Source organism: Oryctolagus cuniculus, chromosome 10 (genome assembly GCF_051225735.1).
Source record: "Oryctolagus cuniculus isolate XC-2025 breed Fujian yellow rabbit chromosome 10, ASM5122573v1, whole genome shotgun sequence".
NCBI lineage: Eukaryota > Metazoa > Chordata > Mammalia > Lagomorpha > Leporidae > Oryctolagus > Oryctolagus cuniculus.
In genome coordinates, this window is record NC_142876.1 from 66491107 (window position 1) to 66507939 (window position 16833).

At 44.6% G+C, this 16833-nt stretch overlaps 2 protein-coding genes and 1 long non-coding RNA gene across 5 annotated transcripts in view; 1 reads left to right on the top strand and 2 right to left on the bottom strand.

The window, feature by feature from the left end:
• Positions 1 to 8027, bottom strand: part of LOC108177126 (ankyrin repeat domain-containing protein 12-like) — an 85908-nt gene extending 77881 nt beyond the window's left edge. For 2 of the 3 annotated variants that reach the window (XR_016214642.1, XM_089305897.1), the window contains exon 1: positions 7877 to 8027. The gene's annotated coding sequence lies outside the window, so the exon portion shown is untranslated. The remainder of the gene's footprint in view (positions 1 to 7876) is intronic. The other variant, XR_016214643.1, reaches the window with a different exon arrangement.
• Positions 8028 to 8194: 167 nt separating this feature from the next.
• Positions 8195 to 16833, top strand: part of NDUFV2 (NADH:ubiquinone oxidoreductase core subunit V2) — a 31860-nt gene continuing 23221 nt past the window's right edge. The window contains exon 1 of the mRNA XM_002713582.6: positions 8195 to 8275. Coding sequence (XP_002713628.1) covers positions 8222 to 8275 — 54 coding nt within the window. The 5' untranslated portion in view covers positions 8195 to 8221. The remainder of the gene's footprint in view (positions 8276 to 16833) is intronic.
• On the bottom strand, positions 12982 to 15240 carry LOC149123803 (uncharacterized). Its single transcript, XR_016214646.1, has 2 exons — positions 15155 to 15240; positions 12982 to 13280 (listed from the first exon to the last, which is right to left on the bottom strand). It is a non-coding gene; the product is annotated as an uncharacterized LOC149123803 (long non-coding RNA).

Consider the following 16833-nt stretch of genomic DNA (forward strand, 5'->3'; position numbering starts at 1 on the left):
AGGTCCTAGCTGCTGTACTTCTAACTCCCTGCTAATCTGACTGGAAAGATAGCAGAAGATGGCCCAAGTGCTTGGGCCTATTCAACCTATGTGGGAGACCCAGAAGTAGCTTTTCTGGCTCCTGGCTTTTGCCTGGCCCAGCCCTGGCCATTGTGGCCATTGTGGCCATTTGGGGACTGAACCAGCAGATGGAAGACCTCTGTCTCTCTCTGTTATTCTACTTTTCAAATAAATAAATAAATCTTTAAAAAAAAAAAGACAAGAATGAATGCCTACAGTCTAGTCAGTGGGTAAGTTGAATATAGAATCTAGGTTTATCTAGAGAGGTTGACAAGAAAGGATTTAGGCTGCAGGTACCCTGTGGAGCAGCACCCCACAGAGATTTGGAGTTGGGGGTTCAGCAGAAGAGTGAATCCTTGGAAAAATCTGTGCACAGTCTTCCATACATGAGAACAACTACATATTTTTGTAAGCCCAGGTCTGCAGTAGGTTTTAATGCATCCATTCTCCTATCATGATGGAGATGAAATGCTGGTTAGAAAAGGAAGTTCATTGATTAAGAGAAATTAATCCTTGGTATTAGGACTGATATCCTATCCTCTCAGTCTCTCCCTCTCCTTCTCTCTCCACTCCACCCTCCCTCTTTCTTTCCCCCGTCTCTTTATTTTTCGCTCCTTCTCTTGTTCTTTTCCTTTCCATCTTCCCTTCAATAAACACGTCTTGTTTCATTGAGAAATGCCATAAAAGTGTCAGAACTTTTCTTGAGCTGTTTCCTTCTGTTTTAGCCAAACCAATATTTATAAAGACAGCCTACTTCAAAACCAGATTCAGCTTCAACTGGAGTAAATAGATATTTTCAATGGATATCTTCATATGGCTTCTCGTGACTTTTCTCATCATGACAGTTGTTGAAGATTGAGGCTTTTGGTTAAACTTCAGATTTCTCTAATCACTTTATGTGTTTATGAAGTGATACTAATCCTTCCACTTTCCATTCTCTTGCATCATACGGTGTGGGCCTGCATGATTACACAAAGTCAAACTGACCTGCTAAGCCTATCTTAGGAGCCAGCCTTTTGTGTGGGTTCCTGAGAAAGGAAGGATGCATTTGTCTATCATCCTACGTCTCAAGGAAGAGTAATTTCCTGATTCTATCCACATAAGAGATTTATGGAAAGTCACGAACATTATTGGCCAACTCAGCCCTCTCATTCCATTTTGGGTGAGTCAAACCACACATCTTTGTACTGGCATTCCTTACTCGTTGATGGATGAGTAAGAATCATACTTCGTAAGTACGGCAGGGAGTTCCCAAGATCTGCACATTCTACAAAACAAATCCCTTAAGTAAATAATGGAAAATGATCGTTTATTTTAAGCCCCTTGAAAAGTTGAAAAAAATGATGCAAAAGGAAAGGGCTCATCTGTTCTTACTCAATTTTTGACCTTTGACTATATAAACACAAGAAGCACACGAGCAAGAGTGAGGAACAGGCTCTGTTTCTCTGCTCTCCAGATGAACAAGAACAGTCGTTCCATTGAGGTTTAGAGCAATACTGGAGCACCATTCCACACAACATTGCAGACAATCACTTATTCATGAGGAAGGCAGTTGTTTAACTTCTTGGTAACCTTGAAAACTTTTAATCTGTAAATTAAGGAGATTGGACCAGCTATGTTCTAGTCTTTCCTTCTCTCAAATGCTGATACCAGGGCCCATCAAATCGGACTATTTCAGAATCCATACAACAGTTCCTGTCTTTCCAAGGCCCTGACACAGTATCTCCTTCTCTGGCTTGAGGAGTCTATCATATGAGTCATCTTGACATTAACAAGCAACCATGTCATCTTGACATTAACATACAATATGCAAGTCCCTCTGCCAAAAGCATTTTGCTCCTGGGAAGGACAGTGAAGGCCCCAGCATGAACAAATGCCTCTTTTAGTATGCACTGAACTGAGGTGTTAGGGAGCTGGCCCAGAAGAAGGGGGAAAATGTCTCCTCTAACCTAACCTTTTTTCCCTTTAATTGGTAGACTCCATTTAGGAGGTTATTATTTGCCACCTTGTCTTTCCAGCTGCTCTCAAACAATGCTTATCTTTCATTTTTTAAAAGACTTATTTCATTTATTTACTTTCCTTAGTTGAAGGTCAGAGTAACAAAGAGAGAGGGAGAGACAGAAAGAGAGAGAGAGAGAGAATCTTCCATCTGCTGATTCATTCTCCAGATGGCTGCCAGGGCTGAGCCAGGCTGAAGCAAGGAGCCAGGAGCTTCAGCTGGGTCTCCCACCATGGGTGACCCAATAACAGGGTCAGGGTCATCTTTTTTTTTTTTTTTTTTTTTTTTTGACAGGCAGAATGGACAGTGAGAGAGACAGAGACAGAGAGAAAGGTCTTCCTTTGCCGTTGGTTCACCCCCCAATGGCCGCTGCAGCCGGCGTGCTGCGGCTGGCGCACCACGCTGATCCGAAGCCAGGAGCCATGTGCCTCTCCTGGTCTCCCATGCAGGTGCAGGGTCCAACTGCTTGGGGCATCCTCCACCGCACTCCCGGGCCACAGCAGAGAGCTGGACAGGAAGAGCAGTGACCAGGACAGAATCCGGCGCCCCGACCGGGACTAGAACCCGGTGTGCCGGCTCCGCAGGCAGAGGATTAGCCTATGAGCCGTGGCGCCGGCCTCAGGGTCATCTTACACTGCCTTCCCAAGAATATTAACAGGAAGCTGAATTTGAAGCAGTGCAGCTGTGTCTTGAACCAGTGCTCTGATGTGGGATGCTGGCATTGCAATGGTGGCTTAACCTGCTGTGCCACAACACCAGCCCCTTTCACTTCTTTCAGGTAAAAATGCTCAAGAAACCTACCTCTAAGAACCTCTATTTATGACAAATTCACGTGTACCTTTCAAGCATCAGTCGAAGTGTCCCACACCCTGTGAAAACTATTCTGACTCTCCAAGAAGACTTTGGCACGCCTTCCTCACAGTGCCCACTCACATTGCTCAGACACTCTATTATAATCTTATCCTGTTAGGGCATGTGAGGTTTTCCCAGGAAGGGCTATGATCCTTTGCCTATGCAACTCCAGTGCCCTAGTTCCTGCATGCAACAGGCACTGCATGGAGTCTTGAAAATATCCATGTACAGGAGATGACTGAAAGTGTTTTCTGACCAATTTCAACCTGCTCTAAAGACTCTCCTATTAGACCACGTAGGCTAGATCTGGGACCAGCACTGTGGCATACTGGGCTGTGTATCCACCTGTGGCTCCAGCATCCCATATAGGTGCCAGTTTGAGTCCTGGCTATTCCACTTCCGATCCAGCTCTCTGCTATAGCCTGGGAACATAGTAGAAGACAGCCCAAGTGTTTGGGCCCCTGCACTACTTTGGGCTCCGGGCTCCTGGCTCCTGGCTTCGGCTAGGCCTAGTTCCAGCTGTTGCAGCCATTTTGGGAGTGAACCTCTTAAATTAGGAAACCGTTTTTAAGAAGTATTCTTTTAGCGGGCCGGCGCTGTGGCTCACTTAGCTAATCCTCCCCTGCAGTGCCACCATCCCATATGGGCGCCGGATTCTGTCCCGGTTGCTCCTCTTCCAGTCCAGCTCTCTGATCTGGCCTGGGAGGGCAGTGGAGGATGGCCCAAGTGCTTGGGTTCCTGCACCCACATGGGAGACCGGGAGGAAGCACCTGGCTTCCTGGCTTCGGATCGGCGCAGTGCCAGCCATGGCAGCCATTTAGAGTGTGAAACAACGGAAGAAGACCTTTCTCTCTGTCTCTCCCTCTCTGCCTATAACTCTACCTCTCAAATAACAAAACATTTTTTAAAAAAAATCTATTCTTGAGGTCTGTATTGTTAAATTACTGCTGTTTGATTTTCATTTCCCTTTTGGTCCCACACATCCACATATCCAAGATTAACTTGGCAAGAATTTGGAAGGATCATGAACTTTTTCACTAACCTCATATCACTTCCCACCTTGGCATAAAACAGGTCTAGCACTTTGGTTTAGTGTGTGACTGAATCATTGTATTTGCATTTTCAAATTTCTTATTAAAAATACTATTTTCTCTCTTTTTCAGCAATAAGCTTATCCTGTTTTCTCCTTCCACTGAATTTTGTTGATATTATTGTTGTTTGTTGTTGGTTTTGTAAGGCAGAAAAAGAAAGAGAGAGAGTGATCTCCCACCTGCTGGTTCACTCCCTAAATACCTGCAACAAACAGTTGAGGCTGGACCAGGCCAACGCCAGGCACCAGGAACTTAATTCAGTTCTCCCACGTGGGTGGCAGGAACCCAGTCCCTTGAACCATCACTCCTGCCTTCCAGGGTACACATGAGCAGGAAGGTAGAACTGGAAGCAGAGCTGGGATTTGAACCTAGGCACTGCATGTGATTGGGGGATGCAGATATCCTAAGCAGAACTTAACAGTCGCATTGGGGGATGCAGATATCCTAAGCAGAACTTAACAGTCACATCAAATGCCCAACCCATCCTTCCACTGAGTTTTGACTTCACAACTGGCTCTGAGTTCTTCCTCCTGAAAGCAGGACTGGGCCTGCAGCTTACATTGCTTACTAGAAATCCCAGCAAGATGGGCAGGTCAACTACGTTATGTGTGGGCATGCTGAAAAGCAGAGCACACAATCTGCCAGCGGTTGCTTCAGTAGGTACGATATGACTTAGGAGATAATTTACAGTTTAGAATCCTGACTAAAGTATTCCATGGATGGAACAGGCCACCTTGTCAGACACTAGGAAGAAGTGAAGCTTTTTCATACCCTCCCTGCATACCTGAGACCATGTTAATCATTTTCCATAGTCGGAATGATTTAATACTCTAAGTATACTTTCAGAAGCTGAGGGCTGAAGCTTCACAGAATCCACTAAGCGATGAGGTCAGAATTCAAACACAAGTCTGTCTGTTTACGAAGCTCCTGGTGTTCATTACACAATGTCCTCAAACAATGCATATGTGGTGGTTTAAATGGAGAAGAAATCGTAAGAATGAGAGAGCCAAAGATTCCACATTTGGACATCTTCTAGACTTCATTCTAGCTCCCAGTACCCCACATCTGCTTTATTTGAAGGCTTGACCACTACAGTTAGGGCCAATTTCCCTGGGTGTAGGGCAGTAGCACTACTTTAGTAGAGTGGAGCGGCCGGCGCCGTGGCTCACTAGGCTAATCCTCCGCCTTGTGGCGCCAGCACATCGGGTTCTAGTCCAGGTCGGGGTGCCAGATTCTGTCCCGGTTGCCCCTCTTCCAGGCCAGCTCTCTGCTGTGGCCCGGGAAGGCAGTGGAAGATGGCCCAAGCGCTTGGGCCCTGCACCCCATAGGAGACCAGGATAAGTACCTGGCTCCTGCAATCGGATCAGCGCGGTGCAGCGGCCGCAGCGCACTGGCCGCGGCGGCCATTGGAGGTTGAACCAACGGCAAAGGAAGACCTTTCTCTCTGTCTCTCTCTCACACTGTCCACTCTGCCTGTCAAAAAAAAAAAAAAAAAAAAAGTAGAGTGGAGCATACCTAATCAGGCAGTCATCATGTTCGCTGCTGGTATGTAAGCAAGCTGGTTGCAATCACACCCATGGCATTGGGTCACTAACTCCTGACACCACTGACATCCATGTTGGTCTGTGCCCAGAAACAATGGCTGGACAAGTGGGAGGAAGAGCAGCCCCACACTCTATCCTAAGGACTCTAGGAAGAACAGTTAATGAAAGCTAACACTGAGCACTTACTCTGCACTAGGCACTGTTTTTTTTAAAGTAAGCACTATTTTTTTTTTTAATTTGAGACCGCAGATTCACTCCCCAAATACCTGCAACTGCCAAAGCTGGGCCAAGCCACAGCTGGGAACTCAATCCAGGTCTCCCACATGGGTGGCAGGGACCCAACTGCTAGAGCCATCCCATATTGTTCCCCCAGGGTCTGCCTTAGCAGGAAGCTGGAATCTGGGAACATGGCTGGGACTTGAACCCTTTTAAATGCTAGGCCAACCACCTGCCCTCTGCGCTAGGTACTTTTTAAAGAACTTAAAGGTGTTAACTCATTACATTCTCCAAGAACCATGACATGTATGCAATGAGACAAAGAAGTCTACTGGGAAGGGGCCAGCGCTGTGGCGTAGTGGGTAAAGCTGCCGCCTGCAGTGCTGGCATCCCATGTGGGCACCGATTCAAGTCCCGGCTGCTCCATTTCCAATCCAGCTCTCTACTGTGGCCTGGGAAAGCAGTAGAAGGTGGCCCAAGCACTTGGGTCCGTGCACCCACGTTGGAGACCCGGAAGAAGCTCCTGCCTTCGGATTGGTGCAGCTCCAGCCCTTGTGGGCAATTGGGGAGTGAACCAGTGGATGATGGAAGACCTCTCTCTCTGCCTCTCCTTCTCTCTCTGTGTAACTCTTTCAAATAAATAAATAAATCTTAAAAAAAAAAAAAAGAAGTCTACTAGAGGAACACTTGGAACTCTTGGGAGCTGAGAATTCTTTCTGTCCTCTGTTTAAGACAGTTGGAATTGCTACAGCCATCCTGTGATCCTTATAGGAGTTACAGCTGAGTAGGTGGAGTAGAAAGATGGGAGGCATTTAAGATTTTGAGGACATAACCTTGGAACTGCTCTACCTCTGGCGTTCTCTTCATGTGAGATTAATCCAATATTGCTTAATCTAGTTAAGTCTCTTGTTTCTTGTAGTGCAAAACACTCACTGACACATATACCAATAACTGGAATTCCAATCGGAGGCATACAACCCTTTTAGATAAGCAGGCACAATATGCAAAATTTTCATTCATTCAAAAATTTTTTCTTCATTCAGTCAACACATATTTATTGACTATCTTCCATATGCCCGGTATAGTGCAAGTTGCTGAAACAAAGATGGGAGTGGCAGGTTTTTGCAGCCAGGGAGTTTATTACTTAGTGCAGTAACAAAAGTTGAGGCAAGTGCATTTTGGTTTCTTATGGGCTAATGTGGACTGGGAGGTCAGAGAAGGCCCTAATAAAATCCAGCAAAGACATGGATACCAGATTCAAATGATCCATGCCAAATCAGTCAGTCTTATCCATTTTTAAGCTTGTTTGAATTTCTGAGATGTTTTGGTTTTAGGTAAGAACTGTATGAGCAATTATGTGTATAACATGGATCACAGTGTTGAGTGTATATATATATGTGTGTGTGTGTGTGTGTGTGTGTGGCTTTATAATAAAATAATTTAAATCGACATTGAGGGGCAGAATATCTTTCTCTTTTAAAATCCCTGTGCTGCTGTGAAAATTCCAGAAACTATTCACAAATTTATTATAGCAAAGAAAACGAGTAAATGGAAGGGGTGGGTTCAGGACGTGAAGGCAGTGAAGGGAAAATTAGAGGTAGAAGGTGTCTTGCAGACTCTCCATAGCAGGAAATGGGGCTGTGCATGCTATAGCCCTTACCGAGTAAACACTTGGCTGGAATTTCCAGAAATGACCAAACAAACATCAAGAAGGAAGTGTGGCTTTTTTTTTTTTTAAGTTTTATTACGGAAAATTTCTGATACATAGAAAACAACGGAGACTAGGAACAGGATCTACCAGTCATCATTCAAGGCTAATCTTGCTCCGTTTTTACCTTCTATTCCCCAAGACGCTGAAGCAAATTCCAGACATAATATCTGACTCCTAAAAATGCCGATATACATCTCTAAAGCAAAGGAACTGGAACCAACAAGGCATTTGGTATCTAAGCCTACCTCGTCGGGGAGCGTCACTCTGTGTCTTGACTTCCATAATTTGTACAATGAGATTTATAAATTTATAAATGGGCTGTAACGTTATTATTTTTCTTAAGTAACTGCAACACAAGAAACGGTGGTTAACCCTCACGAGGTTCTCCAAGAGAGAAGCTCACCACATAAATCCAGGTCAATGCTTCATTTTCGAAGAGCCCAGGGAGCCACTCGCGAACGCTTCCTTTCAAGGCTGGGACCCCAGCCACCGCGGGCGGAACGCCGCCTTGTAGGGTCCGGGTGGGTCTTCGTCCCGCCCCGCCCCCGGAGGTCTCCGCCCACTGGGCCCCAGCAGCCTCCGCGCGCCCGCGCGCGCTCCCGTGGGCCGCCGCCCTTGGCGTAGGGAGAGGTGTAGTACACGCTCCTAGCGCCCAAGCCTGACTCGGGGACGCGCACGCCGTGCGTCCGGGGCACGCTCGGGATTCTGGCCTTGCGCGGCCAGGGAAAGCCGAACGGTTTGGCCCGCCATGTTCTTCTCTGCTGCGCTCCGGGCCCGGGCGTCTGGCTTCACCGCCCAGTGGGTAAGGAGGCTTGGGACGAGCCCGGGCACTGCAGCCTCCCGTCTCCCGCTCTCCGTGCCTCCCTTAGTTTTGGGCAGAGGAGAACCCTGGGCGCTGGAGGGGCCAGGAAGCGGAGGCAAGGACACTGCGGCCTTCGCCCTCTGCTCAGGGAGGCCGCTGCAGCTCCACGGCGAGTGAGGCGCCTCTAGGGAGGGTCGGCCCCTGTGGCTGCGGCGGGTGCGTGGCCTCCCCCACCAGGCAGGGATGTGTATGCCTAATTTGGTCACGGAGGATAGGAAGGAGGGGCCGCTCGGTGACCTCTTTTGCTTTCTTTCCTTTTTTTTTTTTTTTTTTTTTGAGATTGCGCTCTAGCGCGGAACTTAAGGTTCCCCTGCGTCGTTCAGATGTGTCCTTAAGACCTTCGTCTCCGAAGGAGCAGGCACCTTGCATGTCAGGCCAGGTGACTGCATTGCTGGGAGGCTGCAGCGCACTGGAGAAAACTCTGGCTGGCTTGGTGAAAGCTTCCTGAGTTTCCTGAGATCGCAAGTAAATGAAGGCATTGCTTCGTTTACTGCAGTTGTGCTTTGCATATGGGAGATGCTCCAGGAACAGTCCCATAGTGTGAAGGAACAGTATCACAACTAAAGAATCGCAGGATGTTTACGGTCTTGAAATCCAAGTACATTTTGTAGAAAAGGACTCGCAGAGAGGTTGAAGCATGCATTCGCGTTAACTTAAAAAACGCAGATTCCAGAAGCGGCACTTACTGGAGCGGAAGAGGCCTTGGGTTGGTTGGTGTGTTTCTAGCAGTAAGATAGTGAGATTGAGTCAGCCCTCAGTGAAAGGGAGGTAGTGTGCCTTAGAACGGAGTCTGGATGGCGCGTCTCGGCCTTTTGTAGCTCTACGACCTTGAGCTGCTGGTCTCCCTCAGTTGTAGAAAGGGAATAAAATATTCCACTTGCAGCGTTTGGACGCTGAGTAAACTTTTGAGGTCCTACTGTGGGGTATGCGCTGCTGGGCTCCAGGCAGTGGTGTGGCTAGTGATAATCATAGGTAACTTCGGTGAGTATTTTCTGTGCCAAGCCCGTCCTTACATGTCTGTGTTCTGCATCTTACTTTTGAGGTTGGTACTGTTTTTTTCCTCATGCTACAGTTAAACAATCCCTGTTCTTGTGGAATTGATAGTCTTTTGTAAGAGAGACTTTAAGATAAATATGATAACAGTATAAAAGTACAGTGTTAGAGATCCAAATAGGGCCATCCAGTTTGGTTTGAAGATGGGATTTTGTCCCTGGAGGTAGTTCTAAGGTTGGGGATGGCAGCAGAGATATTTGAGGTAGAAAGACAACATAAAAAGACTATCAGTAATGGCCAGAAAAAGATTGGTGTGTGAGAAGCCAACCCTGCTGTTGGAACTTCAGTGTGTTCCCGGATGAAATAAGAGCAGGGTGGGGGCCAGATTTTGAAGCCCCTCGCGTGCCCTGCTAAAAAATTTGTCTTTATCTTAGAGGCAGTGAGGAGTCTGAAACGCTTTAGAGGAGTAGAGGGATATGGTCAGGTTTCTGTTCTGGGCAGAGCACTGAGTGTCACTGAGCTGGGGCTGGGTTTGGTTGCAAGCAGAGCAGGGGGCGCTGAATAGAGGCTCTTGCAGACCTTGTCAGGTCTAAATGAGGTGAGACTCAGACCTTGTCTCCCAGTAGAGGAGATGCAAATATGTCTACATAGAGATTTGTTTTTGTTTTATCTTTGAAGCAGAGAGGTTAGAGATAAAAACTGAAAAAAGTCGATAATGAGAAAGAACAAGTTTAGGTAATAGAGGAAAATTTTAATCAAGTTTCACGTTTCTCAGCTTTGTTTTCAAAGAGTACGTTGTGTATAGTCTATGCCCACCATGTGAGTTGTTTAATTTTTGTATTATGCAAGTAGTGCATTGTGGGAAAAACAACAGCAAGTACGTTAAGCTCAAAAAACGTAGAGAGTACCGTTGTTAATGTTTTAGTGACCACAGTGAACAGATCTTAGAGATTTCCTTTTTTTTCCCATTTTTACAAATATTGCAAGGTACTATTCATAGTGTTTTGTAGTCCTTTTTCCATAATATATTTTGAGCAGCTATCTCATCAGTAAACACTACTTGTGTGCTCTTGTTTTAATCCTGCATAGCATCTCACAGGTTGTGGATGTAAGAATGGACGAGCAAAGAGCAGGAGAAGTACAAGGTCTAACCAGGAAAGTTGGCTTTCTTTGCAGAGAAACCTTTGAAAAACCTTGGCATTTTTCAAAGAAATTGTCCATTCTGTTATGATTTCTGCTTTTTTTGGCCACTTGCCAGTCTTCAGCCATAGGCTTTTTAAGCTCAACGTTGCTTAAAAAGATTCTCAGAACTTAGTACTAGTTGTGTGACCTTGAGCTGTATTTCTTAATGTCTCTGAGCCTAATTTTTCTTTTCTGTAAAATAGGATAACCTGATTGGACAATGGTAAGAACTGACTAAATATTATGCATTATGGAGGGCCAGGTACTCAGAATAGGCTTATTTCGTTCAGTAATTGCCCATGGTTTTTTGTTAATATTGATTAGATTTTATAGCTCATCACTGCCTCATACCCCAGCTACTACTATTTGGTAGCTGAGAAAGTTACAGCATTTTCCAGTATTGTGTATTTTTTTTTTCATTCATTGGGAATGTTTTCCTTTTTGACCTTAGGATGGTTATTTAGTTTCGTTGAAATTACCGCTTGTGTTTTTTTCTTGGAAATGGGTTATTCTTTCCCTTTATTTATGTTGAATAATTTTGTGTTGTATCTTTGACCTTGTGAACAAGATGTTGTAGAGTCTCCAGATTCTGTTTTATTCTTCCAAAGAGTGTGTGTTGTTGTTGTTGTTGTTGCTACCTGTCTCCCTTTTGTTGGGCAGTAGATATATAATGGTTTGGTTCTTTTAGCTGGGCTGCTTAAACTTTGTTGCACATCTGTGCATGGTTCAGGGATCCTCCAGAGGTTTGAGTAGAGTTTATATACAGAATGTGGGGCTTCTCCCTTCTGACTTCTTTTCTGAGATTTCCCATTAATCCATGCCTGTGGTTGTCCCAAACTCTCCAGCCATTAAGGGCTGTTTGTTTTCTTATTTGCTTTTACTTTTTAAGGATTTATTTATTTGAAAGGCAGAGTTACAGAGAGAGGGGAGGCAGAAATCTGCCATCCACTGCTTCACTCCTCAAAGGGCCACAGTGTTCGAGTCCTGGCCAGGCTGAAGCCAGAAGCCCAGAACTCCATCTGGGTCTCCCAGGTGCGTGACAGGGGCTCAAGCACTTGGGCCATCCTCTGCTTCCTTTCCAGACACACAAGCAGAGAGCTGGATCAGAAGTGGAGCAGCTGGGACTCAAACTGGTGCCCATATGAGATGCTGGCAGTGCAGGTGGCGGCCTAACGCTGTTTGGTTTCTCTTGAGGTTTTTAGTTGCCTAACATGGGAAAGACTGGGGGCTGCCTTCAGGTATAAAACAAAAACAGACCTCACTGGCTGCTTCCAAGTATAGACTCCTTGGATCTGTTTTGGTTGTTTCTAGTTTCTTCAGAAAGTTTTTGTTCTTTTGAAGATATTTTGTCCAGAGTTTGTAGTCATTGGTTAGTGTATTTGGCCTGATAGTATTTAACTCAGCCATACTACAGGGATGCTACCTTCTGTGGCAGCATTTTTCTTTCCATTTAAAAAGTCATTGTATTTCTGTTTGTTTTACTAGTTGGGCCCCTGTTAGAATCCACATCCTGGAGAAAGTAGACTACCATAGACTTAGCTAAGTGGTAGTCTAGGTCACAGCTGCCCAGGGCTGATGTGATGTCATTGCTAGGGCATATTATTGAGATGTTAGGTACTTGCTGTGGGGCTGGTGAGCTGGGGTGTATATTCTCCATTCCACTTAGAACAGTCACTGATAAAGTTTGCATTTCTGTGGATTTCTTCCAGTTTTTAAGTTTTACAAAATGAATTCTTTTCTTCATTCCACTTAAACCTCATTTTTCAGTGTTCCAGGATCTCCATTTGAGTTCAAGGACACTAAATACTCTCTTTTAATGTGGAAAGAAATCAGAAAATGTGTACAGATGTTCTTTAGTCTGTGATGGGGTTACGTTTCAATAAACCTTATTGTGAGTCGAAACTGCATGTCATCTGAGATGCTGGCATCCCACGTTTCAAACCCTGGCTGCTCCACTTCCAATCCAGCGTCCTGCTAATGTGCCTGGGAAGGCAGCAGAAAATGTTCCAAGTACTTAGATCCCTGCCACTCAAGTGGGAGACCCAGGTGGTTACGCAGGGCTCCTGACTTTGGCCCGTCCAAGACCTAGTTGTGGCCATTTGGGAGTGAACCAGCAGATGGAAGATCTGTTTCTCTGGCTCTTGCTTTCTGTCATGCTTTCTTTCAATAAATAAAATAAATCTTTAAAAGAAAGAAAATGCATTGAATACACCTAACCTGCTTAGCATAGTATACTGTATAGAGTGTAGGTGTTTTCCCCTCCTGATAGCAAGACTGGAGTTGCCCTAGTTACTGTTGCATAGCATCACCAAGATTAGACCTCATATCAGTAAGATTCAAATTCCAAATCTGAAGCACTGTTTCTACTGAGTGTCACTTCACACCATGGTTAAGTTGAACCAGCGGGGGCCATCTATATTTCCTGCTGTTCCTGAACAGATTACAACAAACTTGGAGACATTAAGCAACACTTTTTTTTTTTTTTTAAGATTTATTCATTTATATGAAAGAGAGGTGTCTTCCATCTGCTGGTACACTCCCCAGGTGGCTGCAATGGCCAGGTGTAGGCCAGGCCAACGCCAAGAACTCCATCCTGGTCTCCTATATGGGTGGCAGGGGCCTTAGGCCATATTCTGTTGCCTTCCCAGGCACAGCAGCAGGAAGCTGGGGCAGAAGCATATAAGCAGGAAGTTGAACTGGCACTCTGATGTGGATGTGAGTACAGAGAAACTGGAAGGCAGGGGACCAACTTGGAGTTTATTGCAGTAATCTAGGGAAGATGAGAAAAGTTTGAATTAGAAGAGTAGGAAAAATGGAGTAGCAGAACAACAGAATTTAAAAATTGTCTAGATGAGATCATAGATTTTAATGACTGACTAAATTGATAAGTTAGAGTGAAAATAGGGCTCTGAGATTTTTTCTTGACCATGGCTTACCAGGGGAACCTTTTTTCTGCCAAGGGCCATTGGATAGTTACAACATAATTCATGGGTCATTCAGAATCACCACCTTATAAACTAGCCTGCTATAGATTTCTTTTCTTTTTTTAAGATTTTATTTATTTACTAAGAGGTAGAGTTAGAGTGAGTGGGGGAGAGACCGAAAGGTCTTTCATCCGCTGGTTCACTCCCCTAATGGCCACGAAGGACAGAGCTGCACTGATCTGAAACCAGAAGCCGCTTTGGGTTTCCCATGCAGGTGCAGGGGCCCAAGCATATGGGCCATCTTTCACTGCTTTTCCTAGGCAGAGAGCTGGATCAGAAGAGGAGCAGCCGGGATACAAACCCACAGTGCTGGCCTCTGCTTTATTGAATTTCTTTCTTTTTTTTTTAAGGTTAATTTTTATTATTTAAAGAGTTATACTGAGAGAGAAGGAGAGCGAGAGAGAGGGAGGTCTTCCATCTGCTGGTTCACTTCCCAGTTGGCCTCAACCGCCTGAGCTGTGCCAATCTGAAGCCAGGAGCCAAGAGCTTCTTCTGGGTCTTTCACGCAGGTCCAGGGGCCCACCCAGGCCATCGCCAAGCGCTGGGTCGGAAGTGGAGCAGCCAGGACTGGAACCACTGCCCATGTGGGATGCCAGCACTGCAGGTGGCGGCTTTACCTGCTACACCACAGTGTTGGCCCTGATTTATAGAGTTTCAAGGCCCATCTGTGGTGGCCTTGTCAGGGGCATACGAAATGATTTTGAGGGCCTTATCCCGCCTGTGGGCTGGATGTTCTCCACCTGTGGCTTAGGCCATTTTCTCTAGTTAGATTATCTAATATTGTATTACCATGGAATTGAAAGAAATATTTTGTTATATACTTTTTTGATTGCAATGAAGTATAATTTTAAAAAGTCACTAGCAAATAAAGATTGGAAAATGTAAGTATAAAGTGATATTTTTTGGCATAAAGAAATATTAATAGGTTCCTTTGGGGATCAGTACAATAGATAACCTCATTTTATAATTTCTGCAGTGAGGGTAGAGAACTTACCTATTTATAGAGGTACCTGATCCATCTACAGATTCTTTCTGGTAGAGAAGCAGCCTTTGGGGGAACTGTAGAATTATGTAATTATGATGGTTAATGGAAAACATCTGATTTTACCAGGGTAATGTGAGCCATGATTTGCAAACCAGAAGAGCTATCTTGTGATTATCAATGTGTTTAATATGCTGTTATAGTAAAATAAAAGACATTAGAATAATTAGAAATATTAGTAGAGTTCTAGGTATACAACATAATTTTATCTGTGTCTTAGTATGTAATGGACATGGAATATTTCAATGTTTTTAGTCCTCATTGGCTCAAGAATAGCATAATGAAAGTAGAAAAATCTCAAAAATGTGAGAAAGAAATGTGTTACAATATTTGTAAGTTTGTAGCATGGTGTCTGATACAGAGTATGCATTTATGATTATCCTTGAAATGGATTTCACAGTTACTATTAACAGCATATATACTTTGTTAAAATGCATTGAAAACCTCAAGTTTTTTAAAATGTAAAAATGTGTCCTATGAATGTGTCATAGAACACTCAGTTTTTGGAGTGCTTTCAGTTTTGCTGGAGCTGGTAGTTGGGGAGGCTGTAAAGAAAGAAGCTAGCAGGTGTTGTGAACATTGGAAAGAAAGCACTGAGAAATACAATTTTTGACTCACCATGAGACTTTTCACATGCGTACAGTGACCCCTGTGCAGGTGAACAGACATCTTGGTGGATTTAATCCGTAAATGTTAAGAGTCACCTAAAAGGTATATATTTCTTGTTTAATGAAAAAGATGGTTTTTCAGTTGTGTGACCTTAGTTATGTCCGTCTCACTAATTACATTGCTGATTCTGTCAGTTTTGTCCTACAGTTTCCTTGTCCCTTATTAACTTCTGTTGGTTGTGTCATTTTATAATGGAAATGCACAATAGACCAAAACATGATCTGGATTAGATACTATTAATGTTTTAGGAGAAGAAACTCAGAAAAAGAGGAAGGCCCATGAAAAGACTTTGAAGAGATCTAGTTCTTGGAGGAAAAAAATTAAGTTTTTGTCATTTTGGGGTGCGTTGGTATTGTAGTGTACAATGAAAGGGAAGACTAGTAGAAAGCACATAGATAAGACTAAGATTTAGAAGCCTGGGCTGAAATTCTGTGTCATTAATTGAGTAGTAGGGTACAAGTTACTCTCTCTGAGCCCAAAATCTTTTGTTTTGTTTTAAATATTTATTTTCTTATTTGTAAGAGTTACAGAGAGAGGGAGAGACACAGAAGGATCTTCCATCTGCTGGTCTGTAGAGTGCCCCAGATGGCCTCAATGGCCAGGTGTGGGCCAGGCTGAAGTAAGGTGCCAGGAGCTTTCTCCAGGTCTTCTGCATTGGTAACAGGGGCCTAAACACTTGGGCCATCTTCAGCTGCCTTTCCCAGGCCATTCGCAGAGAGCTGGATCAGAAATGGAGCATCCGAGGCCGGCGCCACGGCTCACTAGGCTAATCTTCCGCCTTGCGGCACCGGCACACCGGGTTCTAGGCCTGTTTGGGGAGCCGGATTCTGTCCCAGTTGCCCCTCTTCCAGGCCAGCTCTCTGCTGTGGCCAGGGAGTGCAGTGGAGGATGGCCCAAGTGCTTGGGCCCTGCACCCCATGGGAGACCAGGATAAGTACCTGGCTCCTGCCATCGGATCAGCGCGGTGCGCCGGCCACAGCGCGCCGGCCGCCGGCCGTGGCGGCCATTGGAGGGTGAACCAACGGCAAAGGAAGACCTTTCTCTCTGTCTCTCTTTCTCACTGTCCACTCTGCCTGTCAAAAAAAAAAAAAAAAAAAAAAAAAAGAAAAGAAAAGAAAAGAAAAAGAAATGGAACATCCGGGATATGAACCGGTGCCCACATGGGATGCAGGCATTGCAGGCTGTGGCCTTACCCACTATGCCACAATGCCATACCCTAAGCTTGTGTTTCCTTAAATATAAAATGGAAATAATTACTAACCATAGATTTTGAGGAGTCTGAAAAAATGTGAAAGTACTTAACACAAAGCCACTCAAGGTTACTTGTCTCTGAGGTAAACACTGCTGTTTTTGCCTGTTGTTAATTTCTTCTTTCTGCTCTGAAAAAAGAATAAGCTAGAATTCAATAGTATTAATAGTGTGCTGTATATCAGGTTATTTTCTTGTTTATGAGTATTAGAAGATATTTGGATTTTCAGTTGTTCATTGAATTCAGTTGGAAGTTATTGGGGATATAGACATTTCAGAATGAGAAACTCTGGAGAAAAGAGTAGCCTCTAGTTTAAGGGAGTAGGGAGGGAACTTAGCTTACTCTTTGAATGAGTCAAGCGTAGCCAGGTCCCCCACAT